This window comes from Pseudophryne corroboree, chromosome 1, assembly GCF_028390025.1.
Source record: "Pseudophryne corroboree isolate aPseCor3 chromosome 1, aPseCor3.hap2, whole genome shotgun sequence".
NCBI lineage: Eukaryota > Metazoa > Chordata > Amphibia > Anura > Myobatrachidae > Pseudophryne > Pseudophryne corroboree.
The window spans coordinates 326187396-326212992 of NC_086444.1; the positions used below are offsets into that span (position 1 = coordinate 326187396).

At 47.0% G+C, this 25597-nt stretch overlaps 1 protein-coding gene across 2 annotated transcripts in view; it reads left to right on the top strand.

The window, feature by feature from the left end:
* TMEM132C (transmembrane protein 132C) overlaps positions 1-25597 on the top strand; it is a 716061-nt gene that overhangs the window by 406626 nt on the left and 283838 nt on the right. For both annotated transcript variants that reach the window (XM_063964604.1, XM_063964603.1), the window contains one exon: positions 23510-23656. In XM_063964604.1, coding sequence (XP_063820674.1) covers positions 23510-23656 — 147 coding nt within the window. The remainder of the gene's footprint in view (positions 1-23509; positions 23657-25597) is intronic.

Genomic DNA, 25597 nt, shown 5'->3' on the forward strand with positions numbered 1-25597 from the left:
TCTAGTTTCCCTTCATGGAGAGGACCTTTGCTGTGCGGTGCGCGATGACGTCATCGCGCACCGCACAACTAAGGTACTCTCAATGAAGGGAAACTAGACGCTACGCGTCTGGTTCCCTTCAAAGCGGGGGTGCACAGCAGGGCACTGCGGGGGGCACAGTGGCGGATCTTGCCCTGGTGCGGCGCCCTCCGGAAGGCGGCGCCCCGGGCAAAAGTACCGCTTGCCCGTGGCAAGAACCGCCACTGAGTGTAGTATTTAGTGATAATGTAATGGTGCAGTGGGAAGCAGTTAGTTCCCTGGCTGTCGGGATCCTGGTGGTCAGGATACCAATGCCGGAATCCCGACAGCAAAGGGAATTCTGCCGGTTGGAATCCTCACTCAGTAGTGGTCCACACCACCTCACAAGGTGGGATAAATTAGTGTTGCTCGCCACCAGGCCCGAACCGTGGCAAGCGCAGCAACCCCGCGAGGGGAAATACTGTGCTCACCATCGTCTTATGACCGCTAGGATCCCGACCATCGGGATCCCATACTGAACCCGGCGCAGTAGCTGTGTAGCTATAGAAATCATTTTTATGAAGATCATTAGATCTTCAGGTGGTAACATTTCTTTAGAGTCTGAAAAATGTAATCTAATCAGACACTTCATTATCAGAGTTTAGTTGTTATGTAAACTGCAAATGTTTTGTTTTATAGGATCTTCAGCAGTCCGTAAGTACCATCCAATTCCAAATTTCACTGGTGCCTTTTTCCCCATACGGTTTCATAAGAGGATGTGTTTCTTTTTTTCTGTTTCAAACTTTATACACTATTGAGTGTATTTACTTTCAACAGTAAATCTTCTTTTGTAAAATTTGCATATGTCAGGCAGCATTAACATCAACATGCGATTTGCCAACTGGCCTGAACTGGAGGTCACTGTCTCACTTTGTTTTTCTCTCTTAGATGCATTTCTTTTAACTTCTACCCTTTGCTTCTTTAACTGTCTGATCTTTATCTTTTCTGCTTTGTCTTTTTTATAGAACTCTTTTTTTTTACTACAATTTCTATTAAACTATCATAATACTACAACTGCATTGCCTGCTGCTGCGCTTTCTCACTCTGATAAGTACTCGAAGGCTTTGTGTCCATAATGTATGTACCATCACTTGTTATCAACATATGTCAAGCGTTTCACATGCCAGTAAAGCCAGTGGGTAACCAGCTCTGGCTCCCAAGTTCTAAGAAAAATCAGGTTAATACGACATCTTGATTTTTTAAAAATATATATTACTATTTGGTATTACATTTAATGTATCACTTGATAGGAAGAAAATAATGTATCATCTTGGTGCTAAATGTACACATTATTAAATTATTTTTCTCTTACTTTCTAGAGGATGCTGGGGACTCCGTAAGGACCATGGGGATAGACGGGCTCCGCAGGAGACATGGGCACTTTAAGAAAGAACTTTAGGTATGGGTGTGCACTGGCTCCTCCCTCTATGCCCCTCCTCCAGACCTCAGTTTATTACTGAGCCCAGAGGAGACTGGGTGCATTACAGGGAGCTCTCCTGAGTTTCCTGAAAAGGAAGTATTTTGTTAGGTTTTTTTATTTTCAGGGAGCCTGCTGGCAACAGACTCCCTGCATCGAGGGACTGAGGGGAGAGAAACAGACCTACTTTAATGTTAGGCTCTGTTTCTTAGGCTACTGGACACAATTAGCTCCAGAGGGATCGGTACGCAGGTCTCACCCTCGCCGTCCGTCCCAGAGCCGCGCCGCCGTCCTCCTCGCAGAGCTGGAAGATAAAAGCCGGGTGAGTATGAGAAGAAAGAAGACTTCAGAGGCGGCAGAAGACTACAGATCTTCAGTGAGGTAACGCACAGCGGTAGCGCTGTGCGTCATTGCTCCCACACAGACACACACAGGCAGACACTGTAAGGGTGCAGGGCGCAGGGGGGGGGCGCCCTGGGCAGCAATATAAACCTCAATCTCTGGCAAAAATTTATATATACAGCCCATATATATACGAGCCCCCGCCAGTTTTTTCAATATTTTAGCGGGACCGAAGCCCGCCGCTGAGGGGGCGGAGCTTGTTCCTCAGCACTCACAGGCGCCATTTTCTCCACAGCACAGCGCTGAGAGGAAGCTCCCCAGACTCTCCCCTGCTTACACGGTGAAAGAGGGTTTTAAAGAAGGGGGGGCACATAATTTGGCGCAAAATACATGATTACAGCGCTATCTGGGTAAACATATTGTGTGTTTTTCCTGGGTCATTGGCGCTGGGTGTGTGCTGGCATACTCTCTCTCTGTCTCTCCAAAGGGCCTTGTGGGGCCTCAGATAAGAGGATTCCCAGAGTGTGTGGTGTGTCGGTACGCGTGTGTCGACATGTCTGAGGTTGAAGGCTCTCCTAGGGAGGAGGGGGAGCGAATGAATGTGGTGTCTCCGTCGACAACGCCGACACCTGACTGGATGGATATGTGGAATGTTTTAAGTGCTAATGTGAATTTATTGCACAAAAGATTGGACAAAGCTGAGGCTAGGGAACAGGCAGGGAGTCAACACCTGCCTGTCCCTATGTCGCAGGGACCTTCGGGGTCTCAAAAGCGCCCACTATCCCAAATAGTAGACACTGATACCGACACGGATTCTAACTCCAGTGTCGACTACGATGATGCAAAGTTACAGCCAAAATTGGCTAAAAGTATTCGATACATGATTATTGCAATAAAGGATGTACTGCATATCACTGATGACCCCTCTGTCCCTGACACGAGGGTACACATGTTTAAGGGAAAGAAAGCCGAGGTAACCTTTCCCCCCTCTCATGAGCTGAACGAGTTATGTGAAAAAGCGTGGGAATCTCCAGACAAGAAACTGCAGATTCCCAAAAGGATTCTTATGACGTATCCTTTCCCGGCAAAGGACAGGATACGGTGGGAATCCTCCCCTAAGGTGGACAAAGCGTTGACACGCCTATCCAAAAAGGTAGCGCTGCCATCCCAAGATACGGCTACCCTCAGGGATCCTGCTGATCGCAAGCAGGAGGTTACCTTGAAGTCCATTTACGCACATTCTGGTACCTTACTCAGACCGGCGATAGCGTCGGCTTGGATTTGTAGCGCTGTAATAGCATGAACAGATACCTTATCGACGGAGATTGATACCCTGGATAAGAATACCATTTTATTGACCCTAGGACATATTAAAGATGCTGTCTTATATATGAGAGATGCTCAAAGAGACATTGGTCTACTGGGTTCTAGAGTCAACGCTATGTTGATTTCGGCTAGACGAGTCCTATGGACCCGGCAATGGACAAGTGATGCCGACTCAAAGAGGCATATGGAGGTTATACCTTACAGGGGTGAGGAATTGTTTGGGGAAGGTCTCTCGGACCTGGTCTCCACAGCTACGGCAGGTAAATCAAATTTTTTGCCTTATATTCCCTCACAACCTAAGAAAGCGCCACATTATCAAATGCAGTCTTTTCGGTCACAGAGAAACAAGAGAGTACGAGGTGCGTCCTTTCTTGCCAGAGGAAAGGGCAGAGGAAAAAAGCTGCAGAACACAGCTAGTTCCGAGGAACAGAAGTCCTCCCCGGCCTCTACTAAATCCACCGCATGACGCTGGGGCTCCGCTAAGGGAGTCCGCCCCAGTGGGGGCACGTCTTCGAGTTTTCAGCCACATCTGGGTTCACTCGCAGGTGGATCCCTGGGCAATAGAAATTGTTTCCCAGGGTTACAAGCTGGAATTCGAAGAGGTGCCTCCTCGCCGATTTTTCAAATCGGCCCTACCGGCTTCTCCCCAGGAAAGGGAGATAGTGTTAAATGCAATTCACAAGTTGTATCTTCAACAGGTGGTGGTCAAAGTTCCCCTACTTCAACAAGGGAGGGGATATTACTCAACCCTGTTTGTAGTCCCGAAACCGGACGCTTCGGTCAGACCCATTTTAAATTTAAAATCCCTGAACCTATACTTGAAAAGGTTCAAGTTCAAGATGGAATCGCTCAGAGTGGTCATCGCCAGCCTAGAAGGGGGGGATTTAATGGTATCCCTGGACATAAAGGATGCATACCTTCATGTTCCCATATATCCACCTCATCAGGCGTACCTGAGATTGGCGGTACAGGATTGTCATTACCAATTTCAGACGTTGCCGTTTGGGCTTTCCACAGCCCCGAGGATTTTCACCAAGGTAATGGCGGAAATGATGGTGCTCCTGCACAAGCAGGGTGTCACAATTATCCCGTACTTGGACGATCTCCTCATAAAAGCGAGATCACGAGAGCAGTTACTGAACAGCGTGTCACTTTCACTGAAGGTGTTACAGCAACACGGCTGGATTATCAATATCCCGAAGTCACAGTTGGTTCCTACGACTCGTCTGACCTTTTTAGGCATGATTCTGGATACGGACCATAAAAGGGTTTATCTTCCAATAGAAAAGGCCCAGGAACTCATGACTCTGGTCAGGAACCTATTGAAGCCAAAACAGGTGTCAGTGCATCACTGCACTCGGGTCCTGGGGAAGATGGTGGCATCTTACGAGGCCATTCCCTTCGACAGGTTCCATGCGAGGACTTTCCAATGGGACATACTAGACAAATGGCCCGGGTCACATCTACAGATTCATCAGCTGATTACCCTGTCCCCCAGGGCCAGGGTATCTCTCCTGTGGTGGTTACAGAGTGCTCACCTTCTAGAGGGTCGCAGGTTCGGCATTCAGGACTGGATTCTGGTAACCACGGACGCGAGCCTCCGAGGTTGGGGAGCAGTCACACAGGGAAGAAACTTCCAAGATCCTTGGTCAAGTCAAGAGACTTGTCTTCACATCAACGTCCTGGAGCTGAGGGCCATATACAACACCCTTCGTCAAGCGGAGACCTTGCTTCGCGACCTACTGGTTCTGATCCAGTCAGACAACATCACTGCAGTGGCTCATGTAAACCGCCAAGGCGGCACAAGGAGCAGAGTGGCAATGGCGGAAGCCACCAGGATTCTTCGCTGGGCGGAAAATCATGTAAGCGCACTGTCAGCAGTGTTCATTCCGGGAGTGGACAACTGGGAAGCAGACTTCCTCAGCAGACACGACCTGCATCCAGGAGAGTGGGAACTTCATCAGGAAGTCTTCGCACATATTGCAAGTCAGTGGGGACTGCCACAGATAGACATGATGGTGTCCCACCTCAACAAAAAGCTACAGAGGTATTGTGCCAGGTCAAGAGACCCTCAGGAAGTGGCTGTGGACGCACTAGTGACACCGTGGGTGTTTCAGTCGGTCTATGTGTTTCCTCCCCTCCCTCTCATACCAAAGGTGTTGAGAATAATAAGAAAAAGAGGACTACAGACAATTCTCATTGTTCCAGATTGGCCGCAAAGGGCCTGGTATCCGGATCTGCAGGTGATGCTCACAGAAGATCCGTGGCCTCTTCCTCTAAGACAGGACCTGCTGCAACAGGGGCCCTGTCTGTTCCAAGACTTACCGCGGCTGCGTTTGACAGCATGGCGGTTGAACGCTGGATCCTAGTGGAAAAGGGCATTCCGGATGAGGTCATTCCTACTCTGATAAAGGCTAGGAAGGACGTGACTGCTAAACATTATCACCGTATATGGCGAAAGTATGTTTCTTGGTGTGAGGCCAGGAATGCTCCCACGGAAGAATTCCATCTGGGCCGTTTCCTTCACTTCCTACAAACTGGAGTGAATTTGGGCCTAAAGTTAGGCTCCATTAAGGTTCAAATTTTGGCCTTATCCATTTTCTTTCAGAAGGAATTGGCTTCTCTACAGAAATACAGACTTTTGTGAAGGGAGTCCTGCATATTCAGCCTCCTTTTGTACCTCCGGTGGCGCCTTGGGATCTTAACGTGGTGTTGAGTTTCCTTAAGTCGCACTGGTTTGAACCACTTAAAATGGTGGAGTTAAAATATCTCACTTGGAAGGTGGTCATGTTGTTAGCCTTGGCTTCGACTAGGCGAGTTTCGGAATTGGCGGCTTTGTCTCATAAAAGCCCCTATCTGGTTTTCCATGTGGATAGAGCGGAATTGCAGACCTGTCCTCAATTTTTGCCTAAGGTGGTGTCATCTTTTCATATGAACCAACCTATTGTGGTGCCTGTGGCTACGCGAGATTTTGAAGATTCCGAGTCCCTTGATGTGGTCAGGGCTTTGAAAATTTACGTGGCCAGAACGGCTAGGGTCAGAAAAACAGAAGCACTGTTTGTTCTGTATGCAGCCAACAAGGTTGGCGCTCCTGCTTCAAAACAGACTATTGCTCGCTGGATCTGTAACACGATTCAGCAGGCTTATTCTACGGCTGGATTGCCGTTACCAAAATCAGTTAAGGCCCATTCCACTAGGAAGGTGGGCTCTTCTGGGGCGGCTGCCCGAGGCATCTCGGCATTACAACTTTGTCGAGCTGCTACTTGGTCGGGTTCAAACACCTTTGCAAAGTTCTATAAGTTTGATACCCTGGCTGAGGAGGACCTCCTGTTTGCTCAATCGGTGCTGCAGAATCATCCGCACTCTCCCGCCCGTTTAGCTTTGGTATAATCCCCATGGTCCTTACGGAGTCCCCAGTATCCTCTAGGACGTAAGAGAAAATAAGATTTTAAACCTACCAGTAAATCTTTTTCTCGTAGTTCGTAGAGGATGCTGGGCGCCCGTCCCAAGTGCGGACTACTTCTGTAAGACTTGTATATAGTTTTGCTTACATAAGGGTTATGTTGTAGTTTTCATCGGTCTCGAACTGATGCTGTGTTGTTTCATACTGTTAACTGGTTCGTATATAACACAAGTTATACGGTGTGAATGGTGTGGGCTGGTATGAATCTTGCCCTTGGATTAAAAAAAATCCTTTCCTCGTACTGTCCGTCTCCTCTGGGCACAGTTTCTCTAACTGAGGTCTGGAGGAGGGGCATAGAGGGAGGAGCCAGTGCACACCCATACCTAAAGTTCTTTCTTAAAGTGCCCATGTCTCCTGTGGAGCCCGTCTATCCCCATGGTCCTTACGGAGTCCCCAGCATCCTCTACGGACTACGAGAAAAAGATTTACCGGTAGGTTTAAAATCTTATTTTAATTCCAATCTTATATAATGCCCAATCAGTGTACACATGTGTCCTCATACATCCAGCCTAATATGCCATTGTCACAAAAGTCCCAGTTTCCGCTGACACTAGGTTACTTACCTAGCACCCTGTTCCCTATTCCGGCTCCTCAGCAAACATGTCACATCTATCAATATCCTGCAGGTCAGGATATTCTGCTTTGCCAAGTTTCTTGTCTACGAAGTCTTCTCGGTATACCAACTTCAACACATTCAGTTTGAGCATGGGACTGAGACGCTACAGTAATTGCTGAATCTCCCTCCAGGTTGATTATGCACCTGCGAGTTCTTCTGTGTGTGTGCTTGCAGAATCCTGATTACAGCAGTGCTATCAGTCCCTGAGAGCCTGCTGCTACGCAAGGTGCACCCCACTTTCCATATGTGTAAATTTTCCCTCCATCTTCAATTGCTTGTCGCTGCCATGTTGGTCTGGTCAGGTAATTGCCCAGACTCCAATGGGAGACCTGCTGCAGTCACATGACACCCATGGTCTATCCCTGATCAGCCAGGAGTATAAAGGGATTTCCGTGAGAGACAGAAGGTGCAAGTGCAATGTTGTCCGCAGCCTAGCTGTGTTATGATTCTGGGAGCTCCTGCACATTCTTGTCTTTCCTAGTGACTCCAAGTGCAGATTACCATCTTTATGCCCTTCTGGTTTTCTATTGGTTCCAGTCTGATATCCTGAATCATCGGTTCCAGTCCGATAACCTGTATCATCGGTTCCATTACGGTCATCCTGTTATTCCGGTTTCATCCCGGTGATCCAGCATCCACTACCATCCTGGTTCTTGTTATCTCCTTCCAACTGTGATATTCTGGCACCAGTACTGGGGAACCCAGTCGGAGGTCCGTGACCTGCGCGTCGGGTGCAGCTAAGCCCAAACTCCCGTGCACGAGTCTCTGGTAAAGACCAACGAGGCGTTAGACTCCACGCCTCTGTACAGCAAATTCCCACGTACCAGCCAGCATCCTCATCTATTCCACATCCAGTCTGGCTCCATTCCAGAGACTAGAGAAATCCGTTTGCTGCAGCATTCCAGTGATTTCAGCTATCAGATTCTATCTGCTTGTATCTACGTGCTCAGTATCTGTCCATTATTCCATCAAGACTCTGGCTGTTCCATCAATGCCTCCAGTTGCCAGAAGCCACATCTAGCTCACCAGTTTAAAACACACAAGTGCACCCAAACACCATCTATTCTTGTTCTATACCCATGAGTTGTGGTAGACCTCCCAGCTTTCAGCCACTCACCCTAGATCCCAATCCAGCCAATTACTCCAGTCCGGCTCCACAGACAAACCCAATCATGAGAGCCATGCAGCGCGAGATGCCTGGCGTTAGTGAGCCATCAGGTATCATGCAACTCTGCTAAAGTCGGGCGTCTTTACCCAAAATTTTAAATATGACACATATATGTTGTGTGTGACTAAGTCTGTATACGGAGCAAAACAAAGCCTGTATTGGAAAAAAAGTTTTAAAAGCTGTCACATTGTAGCAGAGTCTCATACTGGGTACCCATTGGCCAATACATTGGCCATCAATTGAATGGCGGATATATCGTGGGCATGTCTGCGTGTGTGTGTCAGTGAATATGTCTGTGAATGACGTTATTCACAGACATATCGATCAGGCCCTGCAACACACCTAATGGCTGATATATCTGCAGGTATATCAGCGCATCATGCTGTGTGTACATACACTTGCCGTATCTCTACTGGTCGGGCATTGTGACATCAGGCACAGGGCTGCCATCAGAAATGATGGTGCCCAGGACTGACAAATGAAGCAGGGCCCCCCACCACAAACACTGTCCATTGCCCCCCCCCCCCCCCCCTGCATTCTCCGAACTTACATTTTGAGTGGGCCCCGGAGGATGCAGTGAGAATCAGAGACATTGGCAGCTGCCTGCGCACTGACAGCCACAACACAGGGGGACAGAGGACGGAGCCCGCGGCGCTATTCTTAATCTTACTAGAAACTGAGAGCCGGCCGTGAGCCAATCAGAGCTCACGGACCAGCAGCCAATCAGGAGCTGCCGAATTTGGATCCTAGCCATATTGTGTTGCAAAAAAGATGCATTTTCAGCAAAAAAGACACCCGTTGCTAGACGATTCTCATGCAACCTGGCGTGCAGATGTCCCTCTTCCCCTGCAGCCAATGTTGGGAGGTATGTGCATTGCCCAATTGTTGTTTTTTCCCACATAATAAAGGGAATTTTCGTCACTGAGGGGGCATGCCCAGCGCTCTCTGAACTGCTGGCATGCCCCCTTTTCCTCTGTCACCTGTGAATAAACGTGCGCACAGCATCTATTCACTGCTGCTCTGCTAAGCAGGGCAGCGAGAGACAGATCCTTCCAACTGCCCCCACACCACGGGACACTGTGGCCCGTGGGTGGGACAGCGGGACAGTCCCCAAAAAACGGGACTGCCCCGCGAAAATCGGGACAGTTGTGAGGTATGAAGGCACCAGGATGACTTTAAGGTATTATAACAAAATAATTCCTTGCGGTGTAATTGAAATTGTATTAAAAGCACTGTTTCAAATGCAAACAGATAACTCCAGCTTATACATCTGAGAGGAAATAGAAACCGTCAGTAGAGGAGGAGATGGAAAATACCAGCTGTGACACATCCCACAGATATTCTTCAGTGTGTGTTCTACAAACTACAGCAATGCAAGCTTTGTACATCAGGACCTAATCACCTCTTACAGATTCTGGTATCAATAGGGTACCTATATCCACCCATCATTTCTCTGTCTCACAAGTACGTAACTTTCAAAATAAAATAGTACTGTACAAGTACAATTCTTTTAATGCACTTTAATATTTTGTTTATGCAGTTTTTGGCAGGGACAGGATTATATTATCCGAATGATTAAATAGAGATTATCTATATTTTTATCTGTGTTGTAAGGAAAAGCTTCATAAATGTAGTAAATATAATTCTGATGTCCCCTCTCACACTCATGATTTATTTAAGTTTATTAAGTTACACTAAGCTAAAGGTACAGTGGGGGATAAGGTTTGAAGTGACATTTACACTTTTGCATAGTGCACCTCTATACACCAGTGTATTTCACTTTGTTACCAGTGCTCTGTGTATTTCACTTTGTTATGTACTACTGAAAAATGTTCAAATGGTGTCTGGTCCAGCTCACCCCTGGTTACAGCATGGCAGCTGTAGCTGTTGTTTTCGTGAGTCCGCCAGAGGGTATAGTTCCCAAAGAAACATTCGGGTAGGGCAACCAGCAATGAGATTTGTTATTACAACGAGAAGCGTGTTCTTCGCCCTACAACACTAAAGGCCAGCTGTCCTCAGATTTTGTAACAGAGTTGCATTGTAGTTAAGAAAGAATTATTACATATGGTGCTGCTCCTTTCCAATAGAGCATGATGGCAGTTCAGCGCTTTCTGAACATTTATACGTAGAACCCTTAGTAAATAAAGCACATACAGAGGGTAATAATGAATTAAATTGGTCACAATCTTGCCTAGGTCAAAGAGTGTATGATTTCACTATTACACAAGTTTGTAGTTCCTCTGTATAATAATAATAATATTAAATAGGATTTTAATACCTACCAGTAAATCCTTTTCTCTTAGTCCGTAGAGGATGCTGGGGGTGCTTCAAGAACCATGGGGTATAGACGGGATCCGCAGGAGACATGGGCATTTTAAGACTTTAAAAGGGGTGTGAACTGGCTCCTCCCTCTATGCCCCTCCTCCAGACTCCAGTTATAGGAACTGTGCCCAGGGAGACGGACATTTCGAGGAAAAGGATTTATTTAATTTTTTTAAACTAAGGTGAGATACATACCAGCTCACATCTCAAACACGCCGTACAACATGGCATTCAACAACAACGCATGCAACGGCATGACTAACATCAGCCACAGACTGACTGAACTCAAGACAACATGTGTGTAACCATAACCAAACTGCAGATACAGCCCGCACTGGGACGAGCGCCCAGCATCTTCTACGGACTAAGAGAAAAGGATTTACCGGTAGGTATTCAAATCCTATTTTCTCATACGTCCTAGAGGATGCTGGGGATGCTTCCAGAACCATGGGGTTTATACCAAAGCTCTAGAACGGGCGAGAGAGTGCGGATGACTCTGCAGCACCGATTGACCAAACAAGAGGTCCTCCTCAGCCAGGGTATCAAACTAGTAAAACTTCGCAAAAGTGTTTGATCTTGACCAAGTAGCAGCTCGGCAAAGCTGTAATGCCGAGACCCCTCAGGCAGCCGCCCAGGATGAGCCCACCTTTCTGGTAGAATGGGCTTTCACCGATTTCGGTATCGGCAATCCTGACGTAGAATGAGCCTGCTGAATCGTATTACAGATCCAGCGCGCAATAGTCTGCTTGGTGGCAGGCTTGGTGGCAGGAGCCCCAATCTTGTTGAGAGCCCACAGGACAAACAGAGCCTCTGTTTTCCTAATCTGCACCGTTCTGGCGACATAGATTTTCAAAGCTCTGACCACATCGAGAGACTTCGATTCCGCCAAGGCGTCAGTAGCCACTGGCACCACAATAGGCTGGTTTACATGAAACGATTAAACCACTTTTGGCAGAAATTGCTGACGAGTTCTCAACTCCGCTCTATCAGCATGGAAGATTAAATAGGGGCTTTTGTGAGACAAAGCTGCCAACTCCGATACTCGCCTTGCAGATGCCAAGGCCAACAACATGACTACTTTCGAAGTAAGGAATTTTAACTCAACCTTACGCAAAGGTTCAAACCAATGAGATTGCAGGAACTGCAACACTACATTCAGATCCCATGGTGCCACTGGGGGCACAAAGGGAGGTTGGATGTGTAGTACGCCTTTCACGAAGGTCTGAACTTCTGGAAGGGAGGCCAATTCTTTCTGAAAGAAAATTGATAAGGCTGAAATTTGTACTTTAATTGAGCCCAATTGTAGGCCCGCATCCACACCTGCTTGCAAAAAATGGAGCAAACGCCCCAGCTGAAATTCCTCCGTAGGAGCCTGCTTTTATTCATACCAAGACACATATTTCCTACAAATACGGTGGTAATGCCGTTACTTCTTTTCTAGCCTGAAGAAGTGTGGGAATGACTTCACTGGGAATACCCTTCCGGGCTAGGATTTGGCGTTCAACCGCCACGCCGTCAAACGCAGCCGCGGTAAGTCTTGATACACGCACGGTCCTTGTTGTAACAGGTCCTCCCGTAGAGGAAGAGGCCAGGGATCTTCTATGAGCAATTCCTGAAGATCTGGATACCAGGCCCTCCTTGGCCAATCTGGAACAATGAGTATCGCCTGAACCCTTGTTCTTCTTATCATCTTTATCACCTTTGGAATGAGTGAAAGTGGAGGGAACACATATACCGTCGGAAACACCCACGGTGTCACTAGGGCGTCCACCGCTATCGCTTGACGGTCCCTGGACCTGGAACAATATCTCTGAAATTTTTTGTTGAGGCGGGACGCCATCATGTCTATTTGAGGAATTCCCCAACGACTTGTCACTTCTGCAAAAACCTCTTGAAGACCCCACTCTCCTGGATGGAGATTGTGTCTGCTGAGGAAGTCTGCTTCCCAGTTGTCCACTCCTGGAATGAAGACCGCTGACAGAGCGCTTGCATGTCTCTCCACCCAGCAAAGAACTTGCGTGGCCTCGGCCATTGCCGCTCTGCTCTTTGTTCTGCCCTGGCGATTTATGTACGCCACTGCTGTTATGTTGTCTGACTGAATCAAGACGGGCAGACCGCGAAGAAGATGTTCCGCTTGCAGAATGCCATTGTAAATGGCCCTTAATTTCAGAATGTTTATGTGCAGACAAGCTTCCTGGCTTGACCATTTTCCCTGAAAATTTTCCCCCTGTGTGACTGCTCCCCAGCCTCGGAGACTTGCATCTGTGGTCACCAGGATCCAATCCTGAATCCCGAACCTGCGTCCCTCCAGAAGGTGAGAACTGTGCAGCCACCACAGAAGGGAGATCCTGGTCCTGGAAGATAGGAATATTTTCCGGTGCATGTCCTGGTGAGACCCGGACCACTTGTCCAGCAGGTCCCACTGAAACACCCTGGCATGGAACCTGCCATACTGAATGGCCTCGTAGGCCGCCACCATCTTCCCCAGCAACCGAGTGCATTGAAGAATCGACACTCTTGCCGGTCTCAGAATCTTTTTTACCATGTTCTGTATTTCCAGAGCCTTTTCCACTGGAAGAAAAACTCTCTGTAATTCTGTATCCAGAATCATACCCAGGAACGATAGCCGTGTCGTCGGAACCAACTGTGATTTTGGCAAGTTTAGGAGCCAACCATGTTGTTGCAGAATCGTCAGAGAGAGTGCAACGTTTTTCAGCAATTGTTCCTTGGATCTCGCCTTTATGAGGAGATCGTCCAAGTACGGGATAATTGTGACTCCCTGCTTGCGCAGGAAAACCATCATTTCCGCCATTACCTTGGTGAAAATCCTCAGAGCCGTGGACAGACCAAACTGCAACGTCTGAAATTGGTAATGACAATCCTGAACAGCAAACCTCAGGTAAGCCTGATGCGGAAAATATATGGGGACGTGTAAGTAGGCATCCTTTATGTCGACCGACACCATAAAATCCCCCTCCTCCAGACTGGAGATCACTGCTCGGAGAGATTCCATCTTGAATTTGAATCTTTTTAGAAAGAAATTGAGGGATTTTAGGTTCAGAATGGCTTCGGTACCACGAACAGACTCGAATAAAAACCCTCCCCCTGTTGTGACAATGACTTGATTTTGACACAGCTTTAGTATCGCAGTGTATACAACCTCCCTTTCCGGAAGAGAAGCTGGCAAGGCCGATTTGAAAAATCGGTGAGGGGGCACGTCTTGAAACTCTAATTTGTTCCCTTGGTCTACTATTTCTAATATCCAAGGATCCAGGTCCGAGCGAACCTAGACCTGACTGAAGAGTTTGAGACGCGCCCCCACTGGTGCGGACTCCTGCAGAGGAGCCCCAGCGTCATGCGGTGGATTTGGTAGAAGCCGGAGAGGACTTCTGTTCTTGGGAACTTGCCACAGCCTGTGACCTTTTTCCCCTTCCTCTTCCTCTCGCAGCAAGGAAGGAGGATCCTCGTCCTTTTTTGTATTTATTGGCCCGAAAGGACTGCATCTGATAGTGGGGCGTTTACTTTTGTTGCGCAGGAACATAAGGTAAAAATGACGACTTACCCACGGTAGCCATAGATACCAGGTCAGTGAGGCCATCACCAAACAAGACACTACCGTTAAACGGCAGAGACTCCATAGCCTTCTTCGAGTCAGCATCAGCATTCCATTGATGAATCCACAATGCCCTCCTGGCCGAGACTGCCATGGCATTGGCCCTTGATCCTAAAAGGCCAATATCCCTTGCAGCTTCTTTTAAATATGCTGCAGCGTCCCTGATATGACCCAGAGTCAAAAGCACGTTATCCCTGTCCAGGGTATCTATCTCAGATGACAAGTTATCTGCCCACTTTTCAATAGCGCTACTCACCCATGCCGAAGCAACTGCAGGCCTGAGTAGCGAACCTGTAGTGACATAAATGGATTTTAGTGTATTTTCCTGCTTACGATCCGCAGGATCCTTTAGGGCTGCCATGTCAGGAGACGGAAGCGACACCTTCTTGGACAGACGCGACAGAGCTTTGTCCACTGTGACGGTTGACTCCCACTTTTCCATGTCCCCAGAGAGGAACGGATATGCCACTGGAATTCTTTTGGGAACCTGTACCTTCTTTTCAGGATTTTCCCAAGCCTTTTAAAAAAGAGCGTTAAGTTCATGAGAGGGAGGAAACGTTACCTCAGGTTTCTTTCCTTTAAACATACAGACCCTTGTATCAGGAACAGCAGGGTCCTCAGTGATATGTAATACGTCTTTTATTGCCACAATCATGTACTGAATGCTCTTAGCCAGTTTAGGATTCAATCTGGCATCACTATAGTCGACACTGGAATCAGAGTCCGTGTCGGTATCTGTATCTGCTATCTGGGTAAATGCACGTTTCTGTGACCCCGAAGGGGTCTGAGCTTGTGACAATGCATCCTCCATGGATTTCCTCCATGTCTGGTTCTTATAGACTCAGATTTATCTAATCTCTTAGTCAACCGAGCCACATTAGCATTCAAAACACTCAACATACAGGGTCACTCCCACCGCTTTCTCTGTCCCCACTCCGTCTTCCTCCTGGGAAGAGCAGTCAGCCTCAGACATGTCGACACACACGTACCGACACCCACAATCACACTGGGCTATAGGGGACACACCCACAGCAAAGCCTGTTAGAGAGACCTAGAGGGAGTTTGCCAACTCACAACCCAGCGCCTATCCCGGTACTGAAACTTTATATACAATGCCTCAGACCTATTAGCGCTTTTATAATAAAGATAATAGCACCAAATCTACTGTGCCCCCCCGTTTTGCACCCTGTTACTTGTACAGCAGTGTGGAGGTCAGGGCCAGCGTCTCTGCAGCTTCTGTGAAGAGAAAATGGCGCTGGTCAGAGCTGTGAGGGCTAAGCCACGCCCCCTCACCGGCACGCTTCAGTCCCGCTCATTTTAACATTTTTATACTGGCGGGGGTCTATATTGAGTGCCTAGGCACTTTTCATATAACTTTCGCCAGTTACTTTCAGGTCCACATGCTGCCCAGGGCGCCCCCCCTGTGCCCTGCACCCTGTCAGTGCCGCTGTGTGTACGGGAGCATGGCGTGCAGCGCGACCGATGCGCGGTACCACAAGACCTGAAGTCTTCTGCCGTCACTGAAGTCTTCGTTTCTTCTTTTACTCACCCGGCTTCTTTTTTCTGGCTCTGCAAGGGGGGGTGACGGCGCGGCTCCGGGAACGAGCAGCTAGGCGTACCAAGTGATTGAACCCTCTGGAGCTAATGTTGTCCAGTAGCCTAAGAAGCAGAGCCTTTGAACTCACAGAAGAAGGTCTGCTTCTCTCCCCTCAGTCCCACGATGCAGGGAGCCTGTTGTCAGCAGGTCTCCCTGAAAATAATAAACCTAACAAAAAGTATTTTTCTGAGAAACTCTGGAGAGCTCCTCAGTGTGCATCCAGTCTCACTGGGCACAGAATCTAACTGGAGTCTGGAGGAGGGGCATAGAGGGAAGAGCCAGTTCACACCCCTTTTAAAGTCTTAAAGTGCCCATGTCTCCTGCGGATCCCGTCTATACCCCATGGTTCTTGAAGCATCCCCAGCATCCTCTAGGACGTATGAGAAATAATAATAATGGGACAACGTGATGACGACAGAGGAAAATGACAGATAGGGTGCACACACTGTATGATGGTTGTGCAGATTGGTTGAAAATACAAAGCTTGCAAGATATATCATATACAGTAGTATGTACCCAGCTTAAGAGGTAGGAACAAAACTTGGTATATAAGGTAGCAGAATAACTGTTGTAGCAGTTGGCGAGGAGAGATTGTGTGTTTATCGGAAGCAGCATTATCAGATAAAATAATAATGCAGTCGTTGATGAATGGCATTTCTGTGTAGCTACCAGTAGTGCACCACTGTTGGAATAAGGGCATTCACACATTTCTTATCTGTTTTAAAATCGTGGTCAGTTGATTATATGGTGAGGTACGGCACAGAGCTGACCTAAAGTGCAGCCATCTGCTTCTGCCACCTGCATGCCACTATATCAATTGTTACCTTTACACCAAATTCTGAAGAAGTTATTTTGGCAGCAGTAATAATAAGAATTTACTTACCGATAATTCTATTTCTCGTAGTCCGTAGTGGATGCTGGGGACTCCGTCAGGACCATGGGGTTTAGCGGCTCCGCAGGAGACAGGGCACAATAATAAAAGCTTTAGGATCAGGTGGTGTGCACTGGCTCCTCCCCCTATGACCCTCCTCCAAGCCTCAGTTAGGATACTGTGCCCGGACGAGCGTGCATAATAAGGAAGGATATTGAATCCCGGGTAAGACTCATACCAGCCACACCAATCACACCGTACAACCTGTGATCTGAACCCAGTTAACAGTATGATAACAACGAAGGAGCCTCTGAAAAGATGGCTCATAACAAGAATAACCCGATTTTTGTAACAATAACTATGTACAAGTATTGCAGACAATCCGCACTTGGGATGGGCGCCCAGCATCCACTACGGACTACGAGAAATAGAATTATCGGTAAGTAAATTCTTATTTTCTCTAACGTCCTAAGTGGATGCTGGGGACTCCGTCAGGACCATGGGGATTATACCAAAGCTCCCAAACGGGCGGGAGAGTGCGGATGACTCTGCAGCACCGAATGAGAGAACTCCTGGTCCTCCTCAGTCAGGGTGTGCCCCTGACCAAGTAGCAGCTCGGCAAAGTTGTAAAGCCGAGACCCCTTGGGCAGCCGCCCAAGATGAGCCCACTTCCTTGTGGAATGGGCTTTTACTGATTTTGGCTGTGGCAAGCCTGCCACAGAATGTGCAAGCTGAATTGTACTACAAATCCAGCGAGCAATCGTCTGCTTAGAAGCAGGAACACCCATCTTGTTGGGTGCATACAGGCTAAACAGCGAGTCAGATTTTCTGACTCCAGACGTCCTGGAAACATATATTTTCAGGTCCCTGACAACGTCAAGTAACTTGGAGTCCTCCAAGTCCCTAGTAGCCGCAGGTACCACAATAGGTTGGTTCATGTGAAAAACAGAAAACACCTTAAGGAGAAATTGAGGACGAGTCCTCAATTCTGCCCTGTCAGAATGAAAAATTAAGTAAGGGCTTTTATATGATAAAGCCGCCCATTCTGACACACGCCTGGCTGAAGCCAGGGCTAATAGAATCTTCACCTTCCATGTGAAATATTTTAATTCCACATTGGTGAGTGGATCAAACCAATGTGACTTTAGGAAACTCAAAACAACATTGAGATCCCAAGGTGCCACTGGGGGCACAAAAGGAGGCTGTATATGCAGTACCCCTTTTACAAACGTCTGAACTTCAGGCACTGAAGCCAGTTCTTTCTGGAAGAAATTTGACAGGGTCGAAATTTGAACCTTAATGGACCCTAATTTTAGGCCCATAGACAGTCCTGTTTTCAGGAAATGTAGGAAACGACCCAGTTGGAATTCCTCTGTAGGGACCTTCTTGGCCTCACACCACGCAACATATTTTCGCCAAATGCGGTGAAAATGTTTTGCGGTTACATCCTTCCTGGCTTCGACCAGGGTAGGGATGACTTCATCTGGAATGCCCTTTCAGGATCCGGCGTTCAACTGCCATGCCGTCAAACGCAGCCGCGGTAAGTCTTGGAACAGACAAGGCCCCTGCTGGAGCAGGTCCTTTCTTAAAGGTAGAGGCCACGGTTCTTCCGTGAGCATCTCTTGAAGTTCCGGGTACCAAGTCCTTCTTGACCCATCCGGAACCACGAGTATCGTTCTTACTCATCTCCTTCTTATGATTCTCAGTACTTTTGGTATGAGATGCATAGGAGGGAACACATACCCTGACTGGTACACCCACAGTGTTACCAGAGCGTCCACCGCTATTGCCTGAGGGTCCCTTGACCTGGCGCAATATTTGTCTAGTTTTTTGTTCAGGCGGGACGCCATCATGTCCACCTTTGGTTTTTCCCAACGGTTTACAATCATGTGGAAGACTTCCCGCTGAAGTCCCCACTCTCCCGGGTGGAGGTTATGCCTGCTGAGGAAGTTTGCTTCCCAGTTTTCCACTCCCGGAATTAACACTGCTGAGAGTGTTATCACATGATTTTTCGCCCAGCGAAGAATCCTTGCAGTTTCTGCCATTTCCCTCCTGCTTCATGTGCCGCCCTGTCTGTTTACGTGGGCGACTGCCGTGATGTTGTCCCACTGGATCAATACCGGCTGACCTTGAAGCAGAGGTCTTGCTAAGCTTAGAGCCTTGTAAATTGCTCTTAGCTCCAGTATATTTATGTGGAGAGAAGTCTCCAGACTTGATCACACTCCCTAGAAATTTTTTCCTTGTGTGACTGCTCCCCAGCCACTCAGGCTGGCATCCGTGGTCACCAGGACCCAGTCCTGAATGTCGAATCTGCGGCCCTTTCATAGATGAGCACTCTGCAGCCACCGCAGAAGAAAACACCCTTGTCCTTGGAGACAGGGTTATCCGCTGATGCATCTGAAGATGCGATCCGGACCATTTTCCCAGCAGATTCCACTGAAAGGTTCTTGCGTGAAATCTACCGAATGGGATCGCTTTGTAAGAAACCACCATTTTTCACAGGACCCTTGTGCAATGATGCACTGATACTTTTCCTGGTTTTAGGAGGTTCCTGACTAGCTCGGATAACTCCCTGGTCTTCTTCTCCGGGAGAAAACATCCTTTTCTGGACTGTGTCCAGAATCATTCCTAGGAACATTAGACGTGTCGTCGGAAAAAGCTGCGATTTTGGAATATTTAGAATCCACTCGTGCTGTCGTAGAACTACTTGAGATAGTGCTACTCCGACCGCCAACTGTTCTCTGGACCTTGCCCTTATCAGGAAAGCGTCCATATTTCTTTTAGGAAGAATCATCATTTCGGCCATTACCATGGTAAAGACCCGGGGTGCCGTGGACAATCCAAACGGCAGCGTCTGAACTGATAGTGACAGTTCTGTACCACGAACCTGAGATACCCTTGGTGAGAAGGGCAAAATTTTGACATGTAGGTAAGCGTCCCTGATATCCAGTGACACCATATCGTCCTGGTTCGCTATCACTGCTCTGAGTGACTCCATCTTGATTTGAACCCTTGTATGTAATTGTTCAAATCTTTTAGATCTCACCGAGCCGTTTGGCTTCAGTACCACAATATAGTGTGGAATAATACCCCTTCCCTTGTTGTAGGAGGGGTACTTTGATTATCACCTGCTGGGAATACAGCCTGTGAATTTTTTTCCAATACTGCCTCCCTGTCGGAGGGAGACGTTGGTAAAGCAGACTTCAGGAACTTGTGAGGGGAAGACGTCTCGAATTTCCAATGTACACCTGGGATACTACGTGTAGGATCCAGGAGTCCACTTGCGAGTGAGCCCACTGCGTGCTGAAACTCTTGAGATGACCCCCCACCGCACCTGAGTCCGCTTGTATGGCCCCAGCGTCATGCTGCGGACTTGGCAGAAGCTGTGGAGGACTTCTGTTCCTGGGAATGGGCTGCCTGCTGCAGTCTTCTTCCCTTTCCTCTAACCCTGGGCAGATATGACTGGCCTTTTGCCCGCCTGCCTTTATGGGTACGAAAGGACTGAGACTGAAAAGACTGTGTCCTTTTCTGCTGAGATGTGACTTGGGGTAACAAAAGTGGATTTTCCAGCTGTTGCCATGGCCACCAGGTCCGATGGACCGCCCCTTTATACGGCAATACTTCCATGTGCCGTCTGGAATCTGCATCACCTGACCACTGTCGTGTCTATAAACATCGTCTGGCAGATATGGACATCACATCTACTCTTGATGCCAGAATGCAAATATCCCTCTGCGCATCTCGCATATATAGAAATGCATCCTTAAAATGCTCTATAGTCAATAAAATATTGTTCCTGTCAAGGGTATCAATATTTTCAGTCAGGAAATCTGACCAAGCCCCCCCAGCGCTGCACATCCAGGCTGAGGCGATTGCTGGTCGTAGTATAACACCAGTATGTGTGTATATACTTTTTAGGATATTTTTCAGCTTCCTATCAGCTGGCTCTTTGAGGGCGGCCGTATCTGGAGACGGTAACGCCACTTGTTTTTATAAGCGTGTGAGCGCCTTATCCACCCTAAGGTGTGTTTCCCAACTCGCCCTCACTTCTGGCGGGAAAGGGTATACCTCCAATAATTTTCTATCGGAGGAAACCCACGTATCATCACACACTTTAATTTATCTGATTCAGGAAAAACTACAAGTAGATTATTCCCACCCTACATAATACCCTTATTTGTGGTACTTGTAGTATCAGAAATATGTAACACCTCCTTCATTGCCCTTAACATGTAACGTGTGGCCCTAAAGGAAAATACGTTTGTTTCTTCACCGTCGACACTGAAGTCAGTGTCCGTGTCTGTGTCTGTGTCGACCAACTGAGGTAAATGGGCGTTTTTACAAGCCCCTGACGGTGTCTGAGACGCCTGGACAGGTACTAATTTGTTTGCCGGCCGTCTCATGTCGTCAACCGACCTTGCATCGTGTTGACATTATCACGTAATTCCTAAATAAGCCATCCATTCCGGTGTCGACTCCCTAGAGAGTGACATCACCAATACAGGCAATTTGCTCCGCCTCCTCACCAACATCGTCCTCCTACATGTCGACACACACGTACCGACACACAGCACACACACAGGGAATGCTCTGATAGAGGACAGGACCCCACTAGCCCTTTGGGGAGACAGAGGGAGAGTTTGCCAGCACACACCAAAAACGCTATAATTATACAGGGACAACCCCTTATACAAGTGTTTTCCCTTATAGCATTTTCACATATGTAATCATATCGCCAAATAAGTGCCCCCCCCTCTCTGTTTTAACCCTGTTTCTGTAGTGCAGTGCAGGGGAGAGCCTGGGAGCCTTCCTCACAGCAGAGCTGAGCAGGAAAATGGCGCCGTGTGCTGAGGAGAATAGGCCCCGCCCCCTAAAACGGCGGGCTCTTCTCCCTGAGTTTGTGAGATCTGGCAGGGGTTAAATACATCCATATAGCCTCAAGGGCTATATGTGATGTATTTTAGCCATAAAAAAGGTATAATACATTGCTGCCCAGGGCGCCCCCCCCAGCGCCCTGCACCCTCAGTGACCGCTGGTATGAAGTGTGCTGACAACAATGGCGCACAGCTGCAGTGCTGTGCGCTACCTTATGAAGACTGAAAGTCTTCTGCCGCCTGTTTCTGGACCTCTGGACCTCTTCAACTTCGGCATCTGCAAGGGGGGTCGGCGGCACGGCTCCGGGACGAACCCCAGGGTGAGACCTGTGTTCCGACTCCCTCTGGAGCTAATGGTGTCCAGTAGCCTAAGAAGCAAATCCATCCTGCACGCAGGTGAGTTTACTTCTCTCCCCTAAGTCCCTCGTAGCAGTGAGCCTGTTGCCAGCAGGACTCACTGAAAATAAAAAACCTAACTTAAACTTTTATTCTAAGCAGCTCAAGAGAGCCACCTAGATTGCACCCTTCTCGGCCGGGCACAAAAATCTAACTGAGGCTTGGAGGAGGGTCATAGGGGGAGGAGCCAGTGCACACCACCTGATCCTAAAGCTTTTATTATTGTGCCCTGTCTCCTGCGGAGCCGCTAAACCCCATGGTCCTGACGGAGTCCCCAGCATCCACTTAGGACGTTAGAGAAAACTAGTTATTCACAATTTCATTTTCAGAATGGTGTATTATAAAGGAGAGAAGGTCAAACATTTAAGACCTTGAGCTGTTCTGAGTGCATTCATGTAAATTCTGAGGATTTGCATTGTTTTACATAGACTGCTGCTCACCAACGGCTACCCAAGTCATTCTGAGTGCTTAAAGCAAATAGTTAATATGTATGTGGCTGGTCAGCTGCAATAAGAGAAGCAATGTTTACATTAAATCAGCCTCTGCATTTATCGGAGAACATCATTTGATGCTTACCCATAAAATATTTATATATTGTTCTGAATGTCATCTATTCCAGCATGTTACATGGTATGCGTGTTAACCATAGATCACTTCATGCAAAGACTGTAACAATGGCTGTCTGCTATTCACTGGATAAAGGATAGTTGTTGTTGTTGTTTTTTATTATAATTAAGCATTTCTTATATGTGCATTATTTGGATATGCATAAATAATATACTGTATGTATTGAATATGTAATGGTACTCTATACAGCTTTGTGCATTGAACAAAGTGTATATACATTCACACAATTCATTTATGTTTCATATACACCTTATACACACAGCCTGAAGGTCATTTAATACAATATTTTTAATAACTTTGTGTATTAAACAAAGTTTGTGTACATTGAGCCATCAAAAAACAAAGGTTTCACTATCTCACTCTCACTCAAAAAAGTCCGTATTTCGGAATATTCCGTATTTCGGAATATTTGGATATGGGATACTCAACCTGTATATGGTGTGTGTGTAGGTGTATATATATATATATATATATATATATATATATATATATATATATATATATAAATAAATAAATAAATATATATATATATATATATATATATAATCTTTATAGTAGCATTTAAAACTTTCTATCAAAATACCACAATGGTTTTGAAAACACTAAATGGCTATTTTTGTTCTACTTCTCAATGAATGAGCAAATATGCTGTGATTATAAAATAGATCATCATGTTTTCACTTACAGGATGCTATTATAACATAGAATTCATCCACATGACATTGTTTCTTTGCCTGGCAAGTATTAAATAAGTAGAGGTGGCCTTCCAAGTTATGACTGTCAAAAATAAATCACTGTAATGTTGTATCTGTCAACACAGGGCCAAGGTGAAGAAAGGTGTTAACATTCTGAATGTGAAGATCAGTGATGTACGGCAGTGGGATGTTAAGCAAGAACTGGGGAATGGCGGCAAACACTCCACCACAACAGTTACATGTCAGAGACTTGGACCGAGCCCTCGTAACAGGTACAGTGCTAATCCTCATGTGTATCACCATTACTATCCTCTTACTGTAGCATAACTGCGAAACCAAAAGTCCCTTTTGTTGTCAGTTCCATCGGCTTACAGGTCATTGGGGTCTATGTACTAAGCCTTGGAGAGAAATAAAGTGGAGAGAGATAAGGTGCCCACCATTCAGCTTCTAGCTGTAATTTTTCAAACACCGCCTGTAACATGGCAGTTAGGAGCTGATTGGCTGGTACTTTATCTCCATCCACTTTAATGCTTAATAAATAGACCCCTAGGTACAGGGCCGTCTTTTCATATGGGCTCAATGGGCAGTTTCCCAAGGGCCTCAAGAGTATAAAGGCCCTATGCTGATACCTGAGGGTCCCCTTTTTCCAGGGGTACTAGATTTTTGAAAATTGGCCCAGAGAAACTGGAGATATCCCCATCCAAGCCTGTTAATTGCTCTTCCCAGCCTAAGTCAGTTCCGTCTGACTTAAGAGTTTTTCTGAGGGTAGCTTCTCTCTTCTATGTCCAGAATCAGAGATATCAGCCTTCCAGCAGCTGGTCCCTGCTCCAGCTCCACACGCATGGTATGCAGTTGGTGGATAGCTCTGGCTCCTGAACTCTGATCCCCAAGTTCTCAGTTCCTCCTGAAAAGTGGGACTCTCTACTTTTTCTCTCTACGTTTTTATCCCAAAGCTAAGAAATCTATGTCCAGGTACTGGAGATATCTGCAGTCAAGCAAGCTGCCCTCCCACCAGAAAATTATGCATATTAAACACCTACTTCTACCTGGAAGTCATGTACGGGGCCTGTTCATTCAGCCCAATGCCCCATTCTATAGTTTAGTGTTCTCCCTCCCGCCCCTTCTCCCCCATCTGTGCAGTAAAGGAGTAATTAGCAGAAATTACTGCTTCAGCTCCTACATGATGAGCGGAAGATAGAACACCGCCCATCACCCTCGTGACATCACAACTGTCACTGATAGCTCCCCTCACCTTACCACTGGAGGATGGGTAGGGGACCCAGTGCATTGCTTTGCCCAGGGGCCTACACTACTGTTAAGACGCCCTGCCTAAGTATATTCATTTCCTAGGTAGGATATAAAAAGATTTGGCGTCTATTGTCCCTGACCATACATTTTCACAAAGAGAACCATATTACCCTTTTCTGATGCATCTGTGTCTTTCTTGTGATGACATCTGTTTCAGATGGCGCCGATTAATGCATTCGTATTTTTGCTTGAATGACATAACTGTGTCTAACATATCTATTATAATGGCTTTTCATAACAAACTTGCAAATTGTATAAGGCGATGTGCCCCATATTTATCAAAGCTTGGAAAGAGATAAAGTATTAACCAGTCAGCTCATGCCATTTTGCGAACACAGTCTGTAAAATAACAGTTAGTTAGTACTTTGGGGGTGATGTATCAAGCAGCGAAAAGAGTGAAGTTGCCCATAGAAACCAGTCATCTACCTACCCTTTTATACAGTGTACTTGATAAATTCCTCTTCATAGATGATAGGTTGCTAGGGGCAACCTCTCTGCTGGTCCACTTCACTCTTTTTACTGCTTGGTACATCAACCCCTATATCTCTCTCAACTTTATCTCTTTCCAAGCTTTGATAAATTTCCACCTACAATCCAGAAAATTGACTTTGACCAACAGTTCACCAACTGACAAAGGTACTTGCCTTCGGTGCCTAAAGCTGGGTACACACTAAGACGAGATCGGAATGATATATCGAGCATGTCGCTTAGTGTGTATGCCCAATATGTGCACTCCCACAGTCTCATACACGGCCAACCGGATGTTATTGCATGAAGCGCTGTGCAGTGTAATGAAGGACTGAGCAAGAAGTCGCTCCGTTATTTATTACATTGCACTGATATGTACGCATGGTCAGATATGTGGGCCAGTCGGCCACCATATTGTCCAGATACACATCGCTTCA